At 43.2% G+C, this 24,179-nt stretch overlaps 1 protein-coding gene across 1 annotated transcript in view; it reads right to left on the bottom strand.

Annotated features, from left to right (window-relative positions):
- The window catches only part of IGFN1 (immunoglobulin like and fibronectin type III domain containing 1), an 89,050-nt gene that overhangs the window by 21,470 nt on the left and 43,401 nt on the right, over positions 1 to 24,179 (bottom strand). Inside the window, exons 3-12 of the mRNA XM_069074760.1 lie at positions 14,111 to 14,233; positions 12,415 to 12,554; positions 11,769 to 11,868; positions 10,400 to 10,444; positions 10,168 to 10,213; positions 8,626 to 8,803; positions 6,060 to 6,173; positions 5,082 to 5,250; positions 3,385 to 3,657; positions 2,321 to 2,530 (exon numbers count right to left, since the gene is read on the bottom strand). Of these exons, the coding sequence (XP_068930861.1) occupies positions 2,321 to 2,530; positions 3,385 to 3,657; positions 5,082 to 5,250; positions 6,060 to 6,173; positions 8,626 to 8,803; positions 10,168 to 10,213; positions 10,400 to 10,444; positions 11,769 to 11,868; positions 12,415 to 12,554; positions 14,111 to 14,233 (1,398 nt within the window). The remainder of the gene's footprint in view (positions 1 to 2,320; positions 2,531 to 3,384; positions 3,658 to 5,081; positions 5,251 to 6,059; positions 6,174 to 8,625; positions 8,804 to 10,167; positions 10,214 to 10,399; positions 10,445 to 11,768; positions 11,869 to 12,414; positions 12,555 to 14,110; positions 14,234 to 24,179) is intronic.

Below are 24,179 nucleotides of genomic sequence, written 5' to 3'. Positions count from 1 at the left end.
TTCTCCCCTGACCCTATTCCCCCAGGACCTCCTAGACTATCCCCATAACCTCCCTTCTCTCCTGACCCTATTCCCCCAGGATCCCCTAGACTATCCCCATAGCCTTCTTTCCCCCCTGACCCTATTCCCCCAGATTGCCCTAAGCTATGCCCATAGCCTCCCTTCCTCCTTGTCCCTATTCCCCCAGGATGCTCTGAACTACCTCCATAACTGCCCTCAACCTCTGACCTTATTCCTCCAGAATTCCCTAAGCCACTTTCATAAACTCTATTGCCCTCTAACCCCATTCTCCTAGGATCCACTAAGCTATCCCTATGTCCTCCCTCAACACCTGACCCAATTCCTTCAGGACCCCTTAAACTACTCCCATGACCTCCCTTACCCCCTGGCCCTATTTTCCTAGGACCCTCTGAGCCACCCCAATAATCTCCCTTACCCTCTAACCCCATTCCTCCATGATGCCCTAAACTACCTCCATAACCTTCCTTACCTCTTGACCCCATTCCCCCAGGACCATCTGAGCTACTTCTATAGCCTTCCTCATGCCCTGGTCCCATTCCCCCCAGACTCCTGGAGTTATCCCCATAACCTCCCTCACCCCATGACCCCAAAACCCCAGGACCTTCTAAACCACGTTTATCATTCTCCTCACCCATTGACCCTATTCCCCCAGGACCCCCTAAGCCAACCCTATAACTTCCTTCTTTCCCTGATCCTATTCTTCCAGAGCCCCCAAAGTCATTCCCATAACCTTCTAAACTACCCCTGAAACTTCCTTCACCACCTGGTCCTTTTCTCCTAGAACTCCCTAAATGATACCTATTATTTTCCACACTCCCTGATTCTATTCCCCTAGGATCCTTTAAGCCACCTATATAACCACCCTCACCACCAGGCCCCTCCATTCTTCTATTTCCTGAAACATCTTTTAAACTGGCTCCATAATTAGATCTTATTTTCTCTGAACCCTCTAAACCATCCCTATTATCTCTCTCACTTCCATACCCCTGAGTTCCCAGGTCTCCCAAGCCATCTTCATAAGCAGCCCTATCCATTATCCTGTGGTCTCTGAGCCCATCCCCATAGTCTGTCCCTCTCCTAGATCTCATTAACTCACCTTCCCTTTGCCCAGACCCCATTATTCTCGAGGGCCCTAGACCATCTTTAGACCCATTTTTTCTGAGGTTCAAATTTTTGTTATCCTGGTAGCTCATCATGCCTTCAGATTCCACTGCATCATCTCCATACCCTGCTCCCCTGTGGCTTTCTGGCCAGTCCTGGAGATACCCCAATTCTTTGGAGATTTCATCCAATGGCCCCCCAACCAGGGACTTTGATATTCCCTGACTATCTCTAGAACCCAGTCCTCTTCCTTTAAGTTCCTGCAAGCCCCCTATACTGTACCCAGTTCCCTCATCTCCATCAGACCCTGAGACCCAAGGACCAGCTTTAAATCCTGTTCTCCTAACAATGGATTCCTTCCCAAGAGACTCTTGCTCCCCTGAGTTAGGATCATAATCTGCTTCTTCTAGTGACCCATCAGCTTCCTCCCCCAAACCCTTTTGTCCTAGAATAGATTTCTTGCTATGAGACAATCTCTGGGCCTGGAAGTTCCTTAATTTGTCTCCATTGCCTTTACCCCAACCTAGAGATTCCCATGCCTTAGGACCTCCATTCCCACCACTATCACCACCTTGACCAGTCCCCTGGTCCTGTTTCTTCCCTGTATCTCCAAGGTAAGAAGACCTATACTGTCCCCTTTTAGAGCCAGAGTCATCCCTATCCTCCAACTCCAAATTATCATCAGCCTTTGAACTCATTCCCAGTTTCTTTCCATTTTTCCAAGACCCTGCTGGACTGGTCTGAGAAGTAGACAAGCTTCTCTCTCCTGTCCCAAGTCCCCACTGGGTATTGTCTATATTTCTCTGGCTATAATTTCCCAGCTGTCCTCCCCTGTCTCCTCTATTCTCCTTTCCTTCCAAGTTACTTCCCCATCCTCTGCCCTGACGATCAGAAGCTGCCTCCCAACTCTCTCCTGCCTCCCATTGCCTGGCCTCACCCTTATCTTGACCACTGCCTTCCTGTGGTCCTATCATGAGGTCCATTCCACTTTCCCAATCATCTCCCTGTAGCCCATATCTCCTCAGGAAACTTTCACCCTGATCACCAACTCTACAGAACTGGTTTCCCTCAATGGAGCTATCTCTATTTCCCTCTGCTTTGTAAAATTCCTTCTGACTCTCTGTCCTCTTATCCAGGTCCCAGGCTAGGTCAGAAATTCCTTCTTTGTCCATGGGGATATCATTATGTCCTCTGGGACCATCTGTGGTGTGACCACAGGGGAGACCATCATCCTTGACAGGTCTTCCCAGGGAACTCCAATCCCCTGGTTTCATTTCCTTTATGAGTTTCCCTGAATCCTGTATGTCTGAAAACTGGGATTCTTCAGCTTGAAGCCTATTTCTTCCATTGGTGCCATCATCATCTGTCTTTCCCTCTCTTGAAGGCAGGAAACCTTTGTCCTTCTCACCTTCCAGGAGGTAGTTGTTGGGTAGAACATCAAAGCCATATTTGTACAGGAAAAAAAAAAAGACCCAAATCCCCATTATACAGATCCATAAACTTCCCACCTCCAGCAAGCTACCCATACTACTGCATCAGGGAGATCACATAATGTTGGAGCTGGAAAGGATCTTTTTTTTTTAAGCAATTGGGGTTAAGTAACTTGCCCAAGGTTACACGGCCAGTTATTTTGTGTGGGTGTTAAGTATCTGAGGCTGGAACCAATCCCGGATCCTCCCAACTCCAGGGCCGGCACTCTTACTGCGCCACCTAGCTGCCCCAAGGAAAGGATCTTTGAGGTAGTCTTGTCCGAACTGTATCAGAATAGGAATTCCCTCTGCAACGTTTCTGACAAGTAGCCTCAGCCCACTCCATTGGGGAGATCAACTTCATTATGTGGAAGCTTTTCTTTACATAGAACTTAAGTTTACCTATAACTTCCACTCATTCTTTGCCCTCTGGGGCCAAACAGAACCAGTATAGCCTTGAGTGAGGAGACTCAGTTTAGAATCATCAGTGACTAGCATAGTATTTGGCATTTATAAATACTTGCTGATTGACTGATTCTAATATACCCCAATGACACTCCCATTTAGGAATAAAAGCCAAACCCAGATTAACACCCTGAAAAGTCTCCCTTTTCCTAGTTGAGAAGGCAATTTGGATATAGTAGGAGATCTCAACCTAGTAGCCCCTATCTGTCCATGCTTCTGTCCTCCCCAAACTGTATCTAGCCCTAAAATTGGATCTCTCTAGAGATGTTGTAATAGTATAAATAAGATGTTAATGGGAAGCTGTGAGACCCAGCTTCAACAGTCTCACCTTCTACCACCAACCAAGCTCGAGAAGAGTGGAGGCCAGTGCCAAGAGAGTAAAGGCCCATGTCTGAATGCTGGGCCCCTCTCACCACCAGCCGGTGGGTCAGGCCATCAGGAGATACAGACACCTCATACTTGTCACTAGGCTGGAGGGGCCGGTGTTGAAACTGCCAGGAAGCATGTGGGCAGGGACTAGAGAGGGTGCATTCAAATACAGCATCTTCCTGTACCTCACATCGAGTTTCCGCCAGAGGATTCACAACCCTGGCAGGGATGGCTGCCAAAGAAGCAAGACAGAACAAGTAAGAATTTGAGATAAACCCCCAGATCACACAGATGCTTCAAAGGCAAGTCTCCCTCCTTCCCCACCTCCAATCCTCTATGTCCCTCTCCCAATATATCCTTGTGTCTCTATAGTAACTTTTCATCTGCCAGAAAGGATACACAACTGACTTGTGACCTTAGATAAATAATTTAATTTATCTAGGCCTCAGTTTCCTCATCTGTAAAATGGGGTGATTGAGCTTAAGAGTCCTTCCAGCTCTAACATGTTATGATTCTATGCCCAGGACTTCAGGGGCCTATATTGGGTACTTTGGGTGACTTCAATTCTTTCTTCCCCTACTCAGCCTTCAGCCATCAATATCTTTAAAAGGGTTCAAATCCCCCTTCACCTTACCTTCCCATTCCCACCCCAAGTCCCTTCCTAAGATGTACTTCTACCCATTCTAGATAAGAGAGGGAGATGTGATTTAATGAAATAAATAAGAAGGTCAACACAGACCATGTAATGACTTGTATAAAGGAAGGCAATAGGAGAGATGAGTTATGCCCAAGGCTTTGGGAGGAGGAGGTGGGTTTGGTACTAAAAGCAAAGCCAGGAAGTCATAGGAATTAGAAGCAAGGATATGTGCACAGTGGAGGTAAATATAGGAAGCAAACTAACAAAGGGGCTTGGAATGGAATTCATGCTAAGGGGTTTAGACTTGAAGCAAAAAAACAATTGAGAACCCCTGAAAGTTTCTGAGTAGAGCAGTGACTTTTATGTCCTCTTAAGCCTATCTTCCCTTTGATTATGAGTGCCCAGAGACCTAAAGTCTGAGTACCCAGAATCTCCCAGGGATTAACAGATGAGGGAGTTTGGAAAGGGAAGAAGCTATGTTCTCTTACACACTGACCAGGGACCTAGTGCCCATATCTAGTTTAAAGAAAGAGTCATAGTATCAGTGGTTTAATTTTTTCGTTCTACAAACAGACAAATTATTGGAATGAAGGGGTTTGATAGGAAAGAGATAATGTTTCACTTAACAAAAAAAAAAGAGTTTTAGAGAAGGAATTAGACTGGGAGTAGAATGCCTGTGTTCTAGTCCTGGCCCTTTTATTTACTAGGGGTACAACCTTGGTCCTTAATTTCCTGGTACTGGACTAACTATATGCCTTCGATTGTCTATGAGCCTAGGAATAATTTTGTGTAACAGTATAGCTCCTGCTCAGCTCTGAGTGGAGACAGACTCTTACTATTTAAGATTTTAGTTGATGGTAAGTTAGCTGTTTCATGTGCATATTATATGTCTTTTATCCATAGTGAAAATGTAAGCTCCCTGACGGCAAATATTGTAGAAGATATTTATTGTCCTATCTTTCTTAGGGTCGGATATACAGTGTTTGGTGAATTGAAAAATGATGTGGTCCATAGCTCACCATCTGCCTCCAATTCAGTGGAAAAAACCTCTGCATCTTCTACCTTGACCTGGTAGATGCCAGCATCCTCTGGTCGCAAGTCTTGAATGTGGAAATGGTAGCGCTTTCCCAGACGCCTCAAGCAGTACTTGGTCTCATTTCCATAGCCATAGTGAATCATCTCACCATCCTTTGGGCAAAGGGAGAGTGGAGCATGGGAACACGAAATAAACAAGAAGTCATTGCTATTATATTAGACCCCTCTTGCCCAGCTCCCACTTAGTCTTATAATTCTCCAGCCAATATCTACTGCTTGCCCAAAAGTTGGCCTTTGCCCATGGAGCATGCCACTCTCAAATTTAGTACTGAAGTAAAATAGAGGAAAAGGAACAGAGAGGTTCTATGCCATCTGTTGGGGAGTGTGATGGGGAGGGGAAGTTGAGGGAAAATGGGGTGGAGTAGGATGGAAACAATCCCAAGGTGTTTCTGCTACTTTTAATGGGAGTGAATGCCTTGTAAATGATATGCAAAATAGAATCTATTACAGGAATCACCAGCTCTGGTCAAAAGTGGAACTAGCAGGAACTACAAAGTGTGAGAGCTGAAAGGCTGAAGTCATCTCAATAGAACAACACAAATGTAGGATCCTTGTCATTCAACGAGGGATGTTTGCAAAGTATACAGAAGCCCTGAAGCTCCATAAAATATTTCAATGATACACAGTGCCCACTTTAGCTAAATCCTGCCAATTCAATCAGTGAAGGTTAATTACTCCCGAAGGCGACCTGGTGAAAATATCGTGGGCACTCTTACCAGCCTCCTCCTGTTTCCTGAGTAACCCCTGCTTTTCAGGAAATGCTGGCGACTGTTGATTTCCATTTAGTCAAAAGCAAAGGAGAGCGTCTTTGAAGTGTTTGCTCAGGTACTGCTCGAGTAGGAACCCAAGATATCTAATCCCATCGTGCCTGACTCAGAACACTCTTACCCCAGCCAACTCACCTTGTATAAGTAAATTTTGCTTTCAAAATCCTTGAGATCAAGTTCCAGGTCAAATGTCGCGAGCCCATCCTTGTTGACCCTGATGTGTCTCAGGTTGGAGATGGCATTGACATACTGTTAAGGATAGAAACCCCACCACCCCAGGAGAATTCCCTGTGACTTTTCTCCAGTGAACTGGGGAATACTCCTCATAGCTAGGCCTGGTGTTACTTGTCCACCCAAAACACAAGGGCAGAGAACTCAATCTTTCCATTTCACTGCTGGGACAATTGAAGACAATCAAAGGAAAGAACTTGGCTAGCGGTTTCAAAGCAAACCATCAAGGGAACCAAGAAATGGACCTCGGAAATGGAATGCTTGTATGGAGCTCTTTGGAGATGGTAGCAAAGGAGTAATGGAACTAGATAGGGAGATTTGGAGTACAGGAATTTGGAGAATGACAGGAAAGATCCTTCAATTTGGAGTCTGAACCCCAGCTCTGCTATTGGGACTGTCTGTGAGACTTTGGACAAGTCACTCCTCTATTCCAGGTCTTAGTTTCCTCATCTGTAAAATGAGGAAGCTGCACTATGATTGTTTCCTGTTCCAAATTCTGTGATTCTATGATATACTGGGTTTGGAATTTTTCAGGGCTTAAATACTAAGGAAGAAGAAAATAGGATGGGGCTCAACTTTGCCTCTTAGATCAATTGTCAATTTGATTTGTGCCTTGGGAAACTTTCAGTGTAGGTGATCCATTGTGGTCAGAGCATATGTCATGATTCATCCACCTACCCATTCAATAATCCACCCATCCATCCATTCATTCTATATGGACTGACTACTTGATGCAAATCTAAAACCGTGGCAGTGTTCTTTGTTGAATGCTCTGTTCAATCAGAAACCCACAGACTAAGAAAGGATGGTTGATAGCCACCTTCAGGACTATGAAGGATTATTTTCAGGGTGATAAAAACAAAATACTTTCCATTTTCACAAGTTGAAATGAGCTTAAACTTCAGGAGATGATTAAGTAGAAATCAGGTGGGGGGAATTTCTATACAGTTGATAAACTTTTGGAATAGGGCAGTTAAGGAGCCCACCATGTCCTTCTCTACTCAAGGTGTGCCTGGGAATGATACTGGATCAAAGGATCTGGATCTGGATCTTCATGATCACTTAGCTTTCAATCCCTTCATTTCACAGATAATGGAAACTGAATCCAAAAAAGGTTAAGTGACTTGTTCAATGGCATACAGACAATAACAGAGCCATTTGAACTCAGGTCCTCTGACCTAGGTGGTGAAGTGGATCATTGTTTGTCCTTCCTTCTGGAAGAGGCCCAATAGCCTCATGAGGGTGATGTCTTGATTTGCCGATCAATGAGCTGGATACGAGTGGAGCAGAGCTTCATGAAGACATCAGCCTCAACTCTCTCCTCCAGAGTCATCAAAGTCCAGTGGCAAGACAAAGGTCAAGACAACTTGTGATGGGCTCCAGGATGCAGTGGGGTGACCTTGGTCTTTCTAAATTAAGGTCTTTCCCAGGTCTCAGTGTATCTGAGGCCACACACATTCAAAGAGAAGTGCATAGAGCCCCAGGCCTATAGTCAGAGAGACTTGAGTTCAAATATGGCCTCAGAAACTTAATAGCTACATGATCCTTAGCAAGTCATTTCACCATTTGCCTCAGTTTCCTCATCTGTCAAATGAGCTGGAGAAGGAAATAGCAAAGCACTCCAGTATCTTTGCCAAGAAAACCCCAAATGGGGTCAAAAGAGTCATACACAATTGTCTGACTGACCAATAACAGAAAGCCTCTGATTTCAAATTTAACATCCTCTCTATTGCATTATACTCCAGACTACAGGATAGATAAATATGATTTCTGAGGGACTCATCATAGAGTGTTGGTTGATATGGTGTTGCCAGAACACTGAGAACCCAACTTCCAAGAAAATGGAGCTTGGCTCTGCTTATTCCCAGGCAGGCCTTGGGTGAAGAAGGACATGGTAGTCTCCTTAACTGCTCTATTCTAAAAGTTTACCAAGTATACAGGAAATTTTTCTTCCAATTTCCACCTAAATATCTAGTGAAATTTAAGATCATTCCTTCTTGTAAGGAGGGAAACTAGTTGGCTTCTATCATCCTGAAAACTCCTACTCCATAGTAGAATGTGTCAGGGCTTTGTTGTTCAGTCATTTCAGTCATGTTCTACTCTTTGTGCTTATTAAAAGCACTGTATGAGGGGTGACTAGGTGGCACAGTGAATAGAAAGAACACTGGCCCTGGAGTCAGAAGGACCTGAGTTCAAATCTGGTCTCAGACACTTAACATAAAAAACTAGACGTGTGACCTTGGGCAAGTCACTTAACCTCAATTGCCTTACCTTCCCCCCTCCAAAAAGCAAAAATAAAATAAAAGCACTGTGTAAATGTGAGTTGTTGTTGGAGTAGTTGTTGCAATCATTAAGTGACTTGCACAAGGAATGTTTCAGACATGGTGTCATAGGCAGAATGTGCACTCAGGTCCTCTGACTCAGTTGCCCTTTCTAGGGAGTCTAAGATGACAGGTGGGGTAGCTGGTACCTGAGACATCTTGTTTTCATGCTCCTCTTTCATCTGCTGAAGCTTCCTAAGCATCCCCCTGAAGTCTACAATCCCATATTTCATGCAGATTCGCTCATAGTCTTTCCGGTCAGAATTCATCAGCAATTGCCACACTTGCTCAGGGTCCATCTTCTTCTCTGGAGGAGGGGGAGGTGCCCTAAGGAGAGGTATAGGCAAGGTCAGACACCTCCTCAGGTCAGGCCAGTCTTGGGCCACAGGCAGAAAATCCAGGAATCATTGTGCTCTCTTGTTGGACTCTGGAAGAAGTTGCTATCACAAAAGTATGCGTGTGTTTGTAGGCAGATATATAGTAATGTATTATATATAATGTAATACATATTTTACATATATATTTGGGGGATAGAATGAGAATTGGATTTGTATATGGGAAAATGTAATAATCTTGATATGACACTTTTCCCTTTTCCCATTCTAACACTGCTCTCAACCCCCAATATAGACGGACGTTGTAAGTTAAATTAATGAGACAGTCAATGGAGATTTTTTCACTGTACCAAGACTTAACCAGGCATGACTAGCTTAGGTTTTACCATGGATTTTTAAAATGGGTTAAATCTAAAGCCATAGGTGGCAGGAGGAGGTTCACCAAGAATGGGGAGATATTGGGAAGATTATTCCCATTCTAACCAGAGGCTGGGAGAAGAGAGGTCACAATAGGGGATTAGGCAGAAACAAAATGCAGTACTGCTCAGATTCCCTTTGATGAATTTTGATACCCCATAACCCTCTGAATTATTATTGTTCAATTAACTTGTAAATAAAACCCTGGAAAATCCGTTGACAGGGGGAGAAGGGAAAAATAATGATGTTTGTCGGAGAAGGCATTGACATAGTGTCTACTATGTGTCAGGCATTGTGCTAAACATTTTTTTTACGAATATTATCTCACTTGATCCTTACAATGACCTTGCAAGGTGGATGCTGCTATTATTCCCACTTTACAGATGAGGAACTGGAGACATGACTTGCCCAGGATCACACAGTGAGTAAGCGATCCAGGCAGGATTCAAACTTTGGCTTTCCTGACTCCAGACCCAGGGCTCTGTCCACTGTACCACCAATCACCTCTATGGAGCTATACAGAGCTATGATAGCAAAGGAATAATAGAGCTAGATAGGGAGATTTGGGGTATAGGAATTTGGAGAATGATAGAAAGATCCTTCAATTTGGAGTCTGAATCCCAGGTCTGCTACCAGGACTACCTGTGTGACTTTGGACAAGTCATTTCTCTATTCTAGGTCTCAGTTTCCTCATCTGTAGAATGAGAAAGATGCACCAAACTGTTTTCTGCCCCAAATTCTATGATCCTATCATAAATGCTTAGGAAGAGAAAAATAGGATGGAACCCAACTTTCCCTCTTGGACTGATTGTCAATTTGATTTGTACCCTGGGAAAATATTCAAGGTGCAGAGAAAAATCTCATGTTCAGTGCCCTAACCTCTCCAACTCTCACTGTGAGCTGATAACACTCACCAGCCCTGGATAGGCACAAACTCACCTCTTCCTCAGGATGCTCCGAAAGTCCATAAGCTCCTTCCTGTGGTCTGGAGAGGGATAAGGAATGAAACTATCACAGAAGGGTGGGGTGACCCATAGAATCTAATCTAGTATAGGGTCATGCAGAGGAAAGAAAGGGGAAGCTGAGGGTCCTGGAATCCAGGTTTTACGGCGGTGCAGAATTTGGGGGGTGACTCACATAATCCGGAAAACTGTTCCACAAAGCAACTTACCCTCCTGGGGCTCATTATGTCTCTTCCGATTCTTCCGGAAGCCAACTGATCCATCCAAAGATGGGAGAGGTATCCAGATTTTGAGAAGGAAGACAGAGATTAAGAACATTAATAGTCTTTCTTAGGTACCAATTTAGCACTATGATGATGGTAGTAATTCTATTCCTTTCCTATACTTTGGTCTTACTGACAAGAACTGGAGAAATTATCAGCCTTGACACTCAGACACTTAGCTAGTTCTGTCTAGGTGTAGCTTGGTCTTACTATTTTTCAGAATATATTCACATTTAGGAGAGAAAAATAGATTGGTGGGAAGGGAAAGGTAGGGAAGAGAAGTTGTCCATTTATTTTGATGCCATAGAATTATAATATATTAGACCTGGAAGGGACCTTAGAGAAGGGACCTTGTTGAACTCCCTCACTATACAGATTAGGAAATTGATGCCCATGGAAGGGAAATAAGTTGTCCAAGGTGAATGGCAGATCATGACAAAAAATTTGTTCTCCTTACCCATATCTAGTGCTCTTTCCAGATACCTTGTAAACATCATTCAAATTATATGCAAACTATGCATTTCAGAGTGTATGTCATACAAATCACATGCACATTGAAGGCTCTAATTATTTTTATAAGTCAATAGCTATGATTACTGGGGATATAGAATAATAGAAGTAGGAACCCCTTCATTCTCCCTTGTCCCCTCAATTAAGTTTTCACATTTCAGTCTTGTGGTTTTTAGACTGCATCATGAGATCTGAGATATAGAGTTGGAAGTAACTGTAGGGGTCACATGGATTGATGCCTTTGTTTTAAAGTTAAGGAAATAGAGTCCCAAAAAAGGGGAAATTTTCTAATAGTCACATAGTAATAAGAGGTGAAGTTGGTATTGGACCCAGATCCTCTGACAACAAATCTAGGACTCTTTAATTTTGTTCTTTGTTTTATCAGAGACCTTAAAATGGTGTTTACTCTGCCCTCCCCCCGCCTCCCCCCCTGCTAGTTTGGCAGCTCTTTGTGTATAAAGGTAGGGAAGGAGATCTAGGTTAGGCACTCCAATTTGGACTTCACTTCAAAAGAGTCCGTTCCCCTCCATCCTTATTGAAAATGGGAGGGAAGGGATGGCCAGGTGGCACAGTGAGTAAGAGCACCAGCCCCAGAGTTGGGAGACCCAGGATCGGTTCCAGCCTCAGATACTTAACACTGACACAAAATAACTGGCCGTGTAACCTTGAGCAAGTTACTTAACCCCAATTGCTTATTAAAAAAAAAAAAAAAGAAAATGGGAGGGTGTCACCAGAGTATTTTGATTGGATGAGAGCCCCTCACCTCTGAACTCTCATTGGTCAAGGTCTGGCCACAACTACTCACCTTCAATGACTGTAAGCCTTGCTGAGCACATAGCTTCTCCATAGTCATTCACAGCCAAACATCGGTAGGTGTCTGTGTCATCCCCGGTTAACTTGTTGATCTATAGGAGAAAAGGTAGGAGACAGGACAGCTAGAGCTGTCTAGGATTTCTAAGTCATCATAATCTTCCTCCTCACCTCGACCGTCTCCTCCACTCCTCTTCCAACAGCTCCCAGCTGCTAACTCAGGTGGGTGACTAAGTCAGCTGAGTAGAAAGGCAGCAAACAATTTGCACATGGTGTATACTTTGCAAATAGTATTTTTTTTCCCAATGTCAGCCTAGCCTGGGAAAGGCTAATGGGGAAGTTTGGATATTTGCTACTTATAAGGCTGACATTACATTGGAACCTATATATTCTATAAAAATCCAGGTGAAAAACATGTTCCCTCCCTAGGTGCCCTGCTTGGTCCCTGCTCTCAAACTAGGGGAACCTGAGTCACAACAAGGAGTAAAATGGACTCATTCTCAACCAGAAATGTCTTAATATTTTTTGTTTTTCTTGGTGATGGGGGTTCTTTGCTGAATATGAATATGAGGAGACCTGTGAGGGAACAGAATAGATAGGAAAAGGGACACTGGTTAATGTAAGATCCCCAATCTCCTTACCTGAAGCACATGTTCTTTGCCTCCTGGTGGGGAGAAGATTTTATACTTGTTGGGGTCACTGAGATTACCATTGGTACGATACCATTGCACCTCAGGTCTAGGTTTCCCAGAGACCATAGCTCGGAAGATGGCATTTTTCCCTAAGAAGAGGGAGATTCAGAGGGAAGCTTAGAAGGAATCAGGGAAGGGAAATAGATGAATGAGACTGGGGGTGGGGGGAGAGAGAGTGGGAGGTAGAAGAGAGAGAAGATGAAAAAAGGAGAAGGGAAGAGGGAAAGGATATGTGAAGAAGAAAAGGGGGAATAAAAGAGGGGCAGTAGGAATTGGAAAGAGGAAAAGATGAAAGTAAATGGAGAGATAAAGGGGTCAGCTAGGTGGTGAAGTGAATAGAGTACAAACCCTGGAGGAGGACCTGAGTTCAAATCCGACCTCAGACACTTAACACTTACTAGTTGTGTAACCTTGGGCAAGTCACTTAACCCCAACTGCCCTGCCTTCCCCCCTCCAAAAAAAATGGAGAGAGAAAAGAAAGAAAAGGAGGAAGGGAGGATGGGGACAGGAAAATGAGAGAAACAGAAGAAAAAGAGAAAGGAAAGGGACAGAGCAGGGAGAGAGAGTGGGGAGAAAAGAGGACAGGGGAAAAAAGAGGAAGGAGAAAGAAGAAAAGAAAGAGAGGGATAGGGTGGAAAGGGGTGAAAAGAGGAGGGGGAGAGAGAAAAAAAGGAGAAAAAGAGAGAAAGAAGGGGAAAAAGAGGAGGTATAGGGAGAAGAGAGAAAGAGAGGGGGAGAGCATGTTAAGATACTAACTATTAGGAGACATCCTGTTTTCAGAACTAAAACCCAGCCAGCAAGCTGTACCCTGAAGTTGGCATAACAACAATTTTTTGCACTCACCCTCTGGATGATATCAATCTCAGCAAAATCCCAGAATTGTTTCATGTAATTATTGTATTGCTTTAACCAGCACCAGGTGTTCTCTAAGCTCAGACAAGTACCTACAGTCAGGTCATGAAGCTCTGCTATAAATCAAACTTGTCTCATTTTGCTGTTACCCCCATCGTTAGGGCTATAGCTCACTGCCCAGCCACTGGTAGAAGTACTGAGGTTTGCCCAAGCTAAAGCAAGCTATCCCAAGGGGGCGGGAGGGGTTGCACATTTGTCCAGTTCCCCTCCTTGCTTGCAAACCATTTCCCTCACTATAGAAAGTAAACTTCTGTCATAGTGTCTGCACGGTTATCCTCGCCTATTCTGTCCAGCTCCGGCCTCCATAGGCCAAAAGGTTTGGTTCAGTTGACAAGCAATACTCCTGTTTTAAAGATGTTCTATAATTAAGGTTTAAAGATGCTCCCATAATTAAGCACTTTATCTGTGTTTATCTCACAGAAACCATATCTTGTTCCATTTTTTAAAGAAGCAGTACAGTGTGTTTCTATTTCTTGTTTCTAAAAATCCTGGGAGTTCAGTCCTTCTTTCTAACTCTGCCTTCCTGGGGCTCCAGAAAAACCACCTGAGTAACCACACACAGGACTAGACAGTTCTGATGATGATTTGGGAGACATTCTAGGGCCTGGGGAAGTGGGTCAATGAGCCAGGACCTGAAGGTAAGCATTGTATTATCCTCCAGAATATAGGCTGAGAGCTTGAGGTGAGCTTGGGGGATGCCACCAGGAATCTGGTATCCTTTTGAAAGACTCACCTTCTGGCAGAGCCATTGTGACAGGCTTCCGCTCAAAATTGGGAGTGCTGCATCCTTCTGGAATCTCATCCACCAGCTGCCTGACAGTCACCCCAGGAATGGCAGTCTTCTTGAAAGGTTTCCCTGGGGAAGAAGAGAAGGAAAATAAATTCACCCCACCTTCTTCCCCGTTCAGATTTTTCTACACAGCAGCGTTCAATACTCACCATTAAGACCATCTTATTGGATTTAGAGTTGGAAAGAACCTTAGGAGTCATGTAATCCAACACCCTCTTTTTATAGAAGCCTGGAGAGATCAAGTGATTTACTCAGAGTCACACAGAAGGGTTGGCATGAGGGTCTACAGAGAGACACTGAGAAAGATGGGACTTTATTCCTCCATTATCTCTAACATGGTGCATCCGGGTGGTGCAGTGAATTCAGCACTGTGTTGGGAATCAGGAAGATGCATCTTTGTGAATTCAAATCCTGCCTCAGACACTTGCTGTGTGACCCTGGGAGAGTCACTTAACCTGTTTACTTCAGTTCCTTATGTGTGGAGGAAATGGCAAACCACTCCAATATCTTTGCCAAGAAAACCCCAAATGGAGTCATGAATAGTTGAACACAACTGAAAAAAATGACTGAGTGATCTCTAAAGCCAGTCTGCTTAATAGTTTGGACAACAGAGAGCTGGATTCCTGTCCTCCCACCCCTCTCTTTTTTATTACAGTACAATCACTATGATTCATTGTCCCTTGGGAAAGCAGTCCCTCTCTCCTGCCCACTCGGTATGGCCAAAAAATGGACTCAAGAGGCTGCCTATGGGAGAGTGCTTTGGGATCACCAGACAATGGCTAGCACCGAAATGTGAGGGTTAGTAGCAGGTGAAAAGATGAAAAGCAACTAAGAACTTGATCTGAAGTTTATAATCTAATATTACTGAAGCAAAAAAAAAAAAACAGATGTGTGCAAATAACTATAATAGTATGGAATCATAGCATATGTTTATATTGTAACAATATTATTACTACATATTATATCCCATATATAATATATAATGTAATACAATATATAGTACTATAATTTATATTATTGTATGTTACATAAGGTTGTATATAATATTGTAATGTAATATATGTTGTTATAATATGGTATAAATATAATGCACATTGTTATAATAAAACAATATGTTGTTAATATTATATAATATACATAATTGTGTGTATGAGATGACAGTATATATGATATAGTATCATATAAATAATATATAATATAATAGGAATAATATTTAGATTATGATTTAATGATAAAATTTATGATATTCTACATTCTCTATTCCAAAGTATTATATAAAATATTATCTCTGTAGAAATAACTGAAATGTTAAATGCATAGGAGAATTCAGAGGTTCTGGAAAGATTTGAACAAGGAGAGATCACATATAGTTAGACTACGGATAAGATTTTATGAATCAGGTGGTCCATACAAAGCATCTTGAAGGAAGAGAAAGATCCTTGCCTGTCAAAATTGCATGAATGTTAAGAGAGTTCATTCTGGGCATTGGAGGAAGCATGTACAAAGATACAGAAGTATAAGAAAGCTAGATGAGATGGGCAAATAACTAGTAGTCTGGTTTGGCTGGAATAAAGAGTATCTGAAGGAAATTGGTGTGAAATAAGACTGGAGAGGTGGTCTAGAGGCACTATCTGCCTTCAAAAAGCTTATATCCTAATGGGCGAGGCTCTAGATAAAGAGCTTTCTTCAAAACCAGGAAGACTTGTGTCCAAGTTCCATCTTTGACACCTACTGGCTGTGTGGCCCTGGGCAAGTCACTTAACAGTGCTCTATGTGGTTATCTAAGATCATAAGTAGCAGAGAGGATGCCCACCTGCACTGGGAGAGGGAGTTTATTCACCTGAGAATTCCTTGTACCACCAGCATCACAGATCCAGTCCTTATCCCTGATAACTGTAGTACCTACCTCAAGAAGCAGAACAACACAATGGAAAGAGAGCCACCTTTGAAGTCTAAAAGAACTAGGTTTAAGGCTGACACACAGGGACCAGGTGAGCTCTCTAAGTCTATAAATTAAAGATGAGCTTCCTGTGTGCATGGGTGGAGAATCTCCTTCAATCAGGATGATTTCATAGCACCAATCCCCTATGCCCAACCCTTAAAGAGATCTATCCTGTAGGGTTAATATGAAGAGAGAGCTCCTCATCATGAACGTGAAACACTTGACAATCTTTTAGAGCTCTTTGTATCTGTCTCTCAGTCTTCACCTTGGTCTCAGCTACTAACCCAGAGTCACGACTACTTACTCTTCTCCATTTATGTTCCTGCTGCCAGTCCAGCTGTTCACCCTTCCCTTCCTCCATTATAGAAAGAGATGAAGTGGAGATGAGTTTATCTTACCTGCCATGGTGCTCCTTCTTCCAATGCTCTTCCAGGCTTATATTCTAGGGGGCATCACCTGCGTGAAACAAGATTGGACTATTGTTTGAGATGTTGTAAAGAGAATCTGTATTTCAGATATGGGATGTTCTAAGTATCTCTGAATTCCTTTCCAGTTCTGAGATTCTAAAATTCCATATTTCTAGCACTTATATAGGAACCCAGAAAAAGGGATGGAGGCTCATATCCTAAGGGGAAAAAGGTTTTTAAGTTTTATGTCATGGACCCCTTTGACAATCTGGTGAAACCTATGGAGGCCTTCTCAGAATGTTTTCTAATACATAACATTAAATTCATGGCATTAGAAAGGAAGCTCAATTATACTGAAATACAGTTATAAAATCAGTTTTAAAAACAAGTTTACTGGTCCCGGACAAAGAATGCCACTGCCTTAGCCCAGTGGCCAGGTCTCTTATGGGTATATCTGGCTTTCTCTTTGGGAGCCATCTTACCTTACCCCCCCATCACTACTCAGCCAGAGGACGAGTGCTTAATAGGAACCTGGGAGAATACAAACTCTGGGAATTCAGAGTTTCTCCAGCTGTTTCATAGTTTAGTCCTCTCTTGACTGGGAAAGTGATTTTTTTTCACAGACCTCTTGATTTCTCCCCCACTGTGTGAGACTCTCCTGGAGCAGGATACAAATCTTCTCCCCCACCCTAGACTGGAATCTTCCAAATCCATTGGCCTGCAGGAGACCGCCTCTTGGCCTCTTTGAGCTGGCTTTGGCTCTGAGACTGTCTGACCCCCATAAATCCATCTACTCCCCCTCTGTGGATTGTGAATTATAGTGTCAGGTGTGAATAAAAGTATTTCCTACCATCACCATCCTCCTCCCTGTTGTCTCACTTACCATCAGTCTCAACCAGGGGTGACCACACCCATCGGAAGAGAAGGAGAGCAAACAATTCCACCTTCAGAAACCCAAATGTCCCTTAGACTGGGCCTTCAAAGTGAATGACTTTGGAATGGGATTCCCCAGAGAATTATGTTAACTTCCTTTGGGGGTTTTCTTTATGGGGAACACGGGATGGGAGATTGCTTCTGGGGAACCTAAAACAAGGACGCTCAAACAAACCAACCTTCTACTGTAATTGACCAAATGCCAATGAACCCCATTTGGGGGACCTGTCTGATTGTTCTTGGACTCCATTTCCAACCTAAAGGCCCTGACATCAGATCAAAATTCCCCGTGACAGAGCAAATTCCTCCACCAGATTGGCCTTCTCTCATTTCACAGCTGCAACCTCCCCCCACTCATTCTCTCCACCTATGTGTATCTTTTCCCATCCACTCTCCCCAATAGCACTCCAAGCAAGATCCGCTAACCCCCACAAAATGGCCGTTGTCCTACTGCCATCCCTGGAACGCCAAAGTGTGCCAACAGCATTCTGAGCTGTCACAAGCTAACTGCCGGCACTGCCAGGGCTAGAGAGTTCTAGCGGGTGGGGTAGTGAATGGCGGGGTTGTGGGAAGAATAGCGACCAATTAAGGAGAAGACCAGTTGGTTCTGGGCTATGGTAGAATGGGAGGGGAAAGAACTGATCCCCCTGAGGGCTCACATTCTAATGTTATCCCTGCAGCAAACCATTCCCTTTCTAGCGGTCCCAGAGGAAGGCAAGGGTATGGGTTGGTGCCTGAGAACCACATGTGAAAGAAGTATGACGTCACTGGCATCATCATCACCATCAAAAGAGAATTACTAAGCTACTAACTGAACATGGTGATGTGCTATACATTATACAAAAAGCTCAAATTCAGGGCAGCTAGGTGGTACAGTGAATGGAGCTCCAGCCCTGGAGTCAGGAGGACCTGAGTTCAAATTTGACCTCAGGCACTTAACACTTACTAGCTGTGTGACTTTGGGCAAGTCACTTAACCCCAATTGCCCTGCCTTCCCCCTTCCAAAAAGCAAAAAACAACAAGCAAACAAATAAATAAAAAGCTCAAATTCTCTTCTATCTCCCCTCCTCCCATTATGAATGCAAGGATCTTCTTGGATGGAGGTGGGGGTGAGGGAAGAGGGTGAGTAGGGTATGTTATATTCACTGCTTCTATTTTCCTCTCCTTTAGGAACTAGAATACGATCCACCAGTAAAATATCCCTCTTCATTCTGGGTTTCCATTCCCAATGAGTATAGCCAGGGCTATGAATTAGTAGAAATGATGAAGAAGAGACTTTGAGAGTTTCAGGGCACTTCCAGTAAACAGGGGAAACTGAGGCCGATAAAAAAAAATATGGGTAGGACAGAGGAAGAACTGAATTTCCTCCCCAAGGGCTCATGCCCAAATTTAGGGGAAAGGCTCAATTCAACCCTTCACTGAAGGATAATTCTACATCATCCCATACATGTCTCCTGACTCAGTGTCCCATCTAGACTCTTCCTGACAGGATAAGTGGTGCAGGATCTGCCCAGTTTCCCTCTAGGATTCACCTGCCATCCTGCCCTCCCACTCCCATCTCTGCTCCATCCTGAAGGCTCACTTCTCTTTCCATTCCCTCTGGGGTTATGGCTCTGACACTGATGGGAGACAGGGACAAAAGAATCAAACAGATGCTACTCCACTCAGATTCCGCTATATAATTAATTAAATCTTGACTGTGAACCAAGGCTTCTTCCCCATCCTTGAAATCATTTCCCAGGGGAGAGTAAAGGAAATTTTAACCCCTGGAGGACCTAGTAGTTGTGGAAGGGAGACCCTACGGCTTCCTGTAATAGTTTGGGATCTCTTGCCTGTACCTGACTGATCCATTGAAGATATACCATCCCTTTTGGGGGGTAAATGTCAACCAGACATCAATGGAGGACCATAATCCAAAATAGAAGGAATCCCTATTTCACTATTTTTCTGTATGCAATTTTCAACTTCTGAGTCCAAACAAGGAGGCATCTTCACTCTACAAATGCTTGACTTTGTGCCCATCTTCTCCACTGGAAATGGGTTCCTTCCCTTAGAATTTCTTTTTGATGATCATTTTTCCTGTCTCCCTGAGAACACCCTGTGCAGCACCAGAAGAAAATAAGGTTGGAGGGAGTTACTCTGATCTCTCTAAAGCTGGGTAAATTCTACTGAACATCTCTCACTAGAATCGTTTCTTCAAGAACCTCAAGACTGATTGAAGTAGACAACAATGTGCCATATAGAAAAGCTGACCAGCAGGGGCATTCACTATTGGGTGGCATGACAATGTTGTCTGCAACACCAGGGGCTTAGCCCAGAGTGGTAGTGTCTTTATCAGAGTGGGAAATTGGGAGGTGTGGGTGGCAAGAGGGAAAAGAGCTACTTCCCACTTCTCTCCTGCCTTTAGCCTAAGTCACTGGTCAAAGAATCAAGAGACAAGGTATGCCCGGCTTACCTGTGACCGCGAGCGACTATTTGACAGGCTTGCTGCCTGCCTGCTGTTAGTTCTCTCCTCCTTAGCCCCAGCTGCTGTTTCTTGCAGGAGGCTCAGAGCTGGACTGCTGACTAACAGAGAGGGGGAGGAGATGTAGGTCACAGAATTCCACCCCCCCACACACACCCCTCTCACTTACTCCTGCTCTGCTTTTCATCTTACCCCCCCCCACCTTCTCCAGGCAGGGAAGAGGCTATGTCCAACCCCCTCACACACACACACACGCACACGCACACACGTGCACACACACGCACACACACACACACACACCACCCTACCACCACCACCAAATACACACCACATATGCCAAACATCACATACACACCACACATATCACATACACACAACTCCATTGGATCATTCTCCTTCCGTTTTCTCCCAGTTGTTTCAGACTTTGATCAGGACATTTTATTCATTTAATGTGAAGTAGTTCAATGACCATTAAGTTATCCTTTGGGTGGTGCAGTGGCATATTATTTTCCATTTCCTGGAAGCCTTTTTTCTTCTCTTGGCTGACACTGGGTTGGGAAGGGTGGGAATTGTACTAACAGATTCAGTCTCAACCCTCGAGGTGAGGGCCTTAATAAATGTATTTCAATAGAATTGGTTTCCTTTGTAATTGTATGGACTTTATTTTATGCATTTAAAGACATTATTCTGAGAAGGGGTCCACAAATTTCAACAGATTGTAAAAAGCATCCATGACATAAAAAAGGTTAGGAATCCCTGCTCTAGAGGCTCCCAGACAAAAATCCATTTGTGTGAATAGACACGAAGAAACCATACAAACTACAGATTCGAAAAGTGAATTAGTTTCATGCCCAGATACATAGGAATAAATGTCTCCAATACATACTCAATAAGGGTATGATTTCATAGTAGAGTGGTGAGTGAATGTGTAGGGGGAGTGGAATTGGGAAGCATGGAATCCCATGACCAGATGAGTGAGCTTCAGTCAAGGGAGACTTCCTGGAAGAGGAAGAAGCTGTTCTTGAATGGATAAGCAAAGCTTCCAAGCAAGCCAGGTTAGAAGTCAGGGTGTGGCATATGAAACATGTGCCATAGTTTGGAAAGAAGGCATGGCTAGGAGGAAGGAATTGAGAGCAAAATGATTGCATACTTTTTTTTTTTCTGGAAGAGTGGAGCAGACAAACCGAGGTATATAAGAGGAAATGAGGTAAATGAAGCTGGCCTGGAAATTTCTAGAAGGCAGAGATTAAGTAACAATAAATAACATTACACAGAACATTAAGGTTTGCAAAACACTTCATATGTATTATCTCATTTGACTCTGTGAGGTAGGGACTATTATTATTTCCATTTTATAAACAGGAAAACTGAGGTTGGGTAAGGTTAAAGTGACTTCCCCTGGGCACACAGCTAATAAATGGCTGCCTGAAGCAGAATTTGAACTCAGGTCCTTCCCTGCTACAGCGCTCTATCCACTGTGCTACCTAGCTGCCTCTGCCGGATTATTAGTGCTCCCCCAAACTGGAAAAACTATAGTAACAATTGAACTGGAAGGAATCTCAGAGATCACCTATTAGAGAGATCTCAAGACAAGCAATTTCCCAAGTCATTGCATCATAGATTTAAAATTGGAAGGGATCTTAAATCAAGCAATCAATCAACAAGTTTTATTACGCTTGTACCACATGTCAGGCGTCCTGCTAGACACAACAGACACAAATATTCTGCTCTCAAGTAGCTTAGAGTTTACTGGGAGAACCAAGCATGTTTTCTAAATGAGTAAATATGAGGTCTATACAAGCATTGATCATTTTATTGCACTTCGCAGATACTGATTTTTTTTTTGACCAATTGAAGGTTTGCAGCAACCCTGTGTTGAGCAAATATATTGGTGCCATTTTTTCAAGAGCATATGCTCTGGGGCGGCTAGGTGGCACAGTGAATAGAGCACTGGCCCTGGAGTCAGGAGGACCTGAGTTCAAATCCTGTCTAAGACACTTAACACAAAAACCAGCCGTGTGACCTTGGGCAAGTCACTTAACCCCAATTGCCCTCCAAAAAGCAAAAAAAAAAAAAAAAAGCATGTGCTCTTGTGTCTCTGTGTCATATTTTGATCATTCTTGTAATATTTCAACTCTTCATTATTATTATTATTATATCTGTTATGTTGATCTGTGATCAGTGATTTTTGATGCTACTATTGTAATTGTTTTGTGGTGCCACAAACACCACCCATATAAGACAATGAACTTAATTGATAAACATTGTGCCTGTTCTGACTGTTCCACCAATGAATGGACCACTGGCCCTGGACCATCTCTCCCTCTCTCTTTGGCCCGCCCAAATTCCCTGAGACACAAAAATGTTGAAATTAGGCTAATTAATAACCCTACAATAGCCTCTGATTGTTCAAGTGAAAGGAAGACTCAATTGCAGGGGCAAACTTCATTGTTGTCTTAGTTTAAGAAATTTCCACAGCCATCCCAACCTTCAGCAAACACCACCTGAACAGTCAGTGGCTATTGCCATTGAGGCAAGACCCTCCACCAGCAAAAAGATGACAATTTGCTGAAGGCTCAGATGATGGTAAACATTGTTTAGCAATGAAGTATTTTTTAATTAAGGCATATACATTGTTTTTTTAATATAATACTATTGCATACTTAATAGACTCCAGTATAGTGAAAACACAGCTTTAAATGTACTGGGAAACCAAAAACTTCATATGCCTCTCTTTATTGTGATATTTGCTTTATTGTGATAGTCTAGTACTGAACCCACAATATCTCTGAGGTATGTCTGTACAAAAGAAATAAAAAAGTAATGACACAAGGATAATAACACCCACAGGAGTTGAGAAGGGATTTCTGAAGGAGGTGATACTTGATCTGAGCCTTAAAGGGAAGTAGGGATTCCCGGAGATAGAGGTGAGGAGAAAGGGCCATTCTAGGCAAAGGCATGTAGATGAGAGATGGAATGTCGTGTCAAGTAAACTAGTTTGGCTAGAAGGAAAAGCGTGGGAGGAGGTGGAGAGTAAAAGATAGAGTGAAAGGCATCTGGGTTCAGTTTTAGAGGCTCTAAGGAGCCACTGAAGATTCTTCTTAAGAATGGTATGATCTGAGGCGGCCAGGTAGCACAGCGAGTAAGAGCACCGGCTCCAGTGTTGAGAAGACCTGGAGATCAAATCCCGGGCTCAGACACTTAGCACCCACCCAGAAACACCTGGCCTTATAACCTTGAGCAAGTTACTTAACCCCAATTGCTTAGGGGCGGCCAGGTGGCTCAGCGAGTAAGAGCACCGGCTCCAGTGTTGGGATGACCTGGATCAAATCCGGGCTCAGATACTCAGCACCACACCCAGAAATAATAACTGGCTGTGTAACCTTGAGCAAGTTACTTAACCCCAATTGCTTTAAAAAAAAAAAAAAAGAATGGTATGATGGTATGATCTTCTACAGATGGACTTGCTATTCTTTGATGCAAGAAGACAAGGGAACACCTGGACAGAGGTCTGGACCAGTAAATGAAGCAAGAGCTTGGCTGACTTAGGAGAGTAAGAAAATTTCTGGGGATGGAAGGAAATGCAAAGTCCTGTGTCCTCCAAAAGACTCCATGGATACCTATGGGAACACCACCCATGAGATCAGCTTCCCAGGAGGGAAAGGAGGAGGGAGAATCACTTCCCACAAAGGGATCCTCAGCAGACCTGAAGCTTCTCCTCCAAGTCATTACAGAACACATGGGCTTCCATGTGACTTGGAGAAAGTCAATAAACAGAACTATTGAATTAATTCTTGTTATCCAAGGAGTTTCTACTGAAGACTTAACCACAAAGTATTCCTTGTTTAGCAGATGCTAAGTCAAGGTATCTAGGTTCTATTTTAGGCCCAGGTATATGCACCTGCTGTCTTAGAAAGAGGGCTAGACAAGAAGTCAAAAATTGGAATATAGTACCAAGTCTGCTACTTACTAGATTTGTGCAAATCACTTCATTTCTTTGGGCCTTAGTTTCCTTAACTGTAAATGGGGATTAAAATGTCTGTCCTGCCAACCATAAAGGCAGTTATCTATGGAGAAAATAGAAGTGAAGGTGCTTTGCTCTTCTCACTAACTTTTTTTTTTGCTTTGTAAAATAGATATTTTTCATTTTAAATATGTGATTTATGTTATGTAATAGGTTTATTATTTTTAAAGAATGAATATTTATTTCCAATTTTTATCAGTTTTATTTATTAATGTTGTAAATATTGACAGAATCCACCTAGA

The sequence above is a fragment of the Petaurus breviceps genome, unplaced genomic scaffold, assembly GCF_028583685.1.
Source record: "Petaurus breviceps papuanus isolate PSGF00001 unplaced genomic scaffold, PetGlider_PUasm1.0 90895, whole genome shotgun sequence".
Lineage (NCBI taxonomy): Eukaryota > Metazoa > Chordata > Mammalia > Diprotodontia > Petauridae > Petaurus > Petaurus breviceps.
The sequence above is the reverse complement of the archived record's forward strand: the minus strand, read 5'-3'. Positions and strand labels throughout refer to the sequence as shown.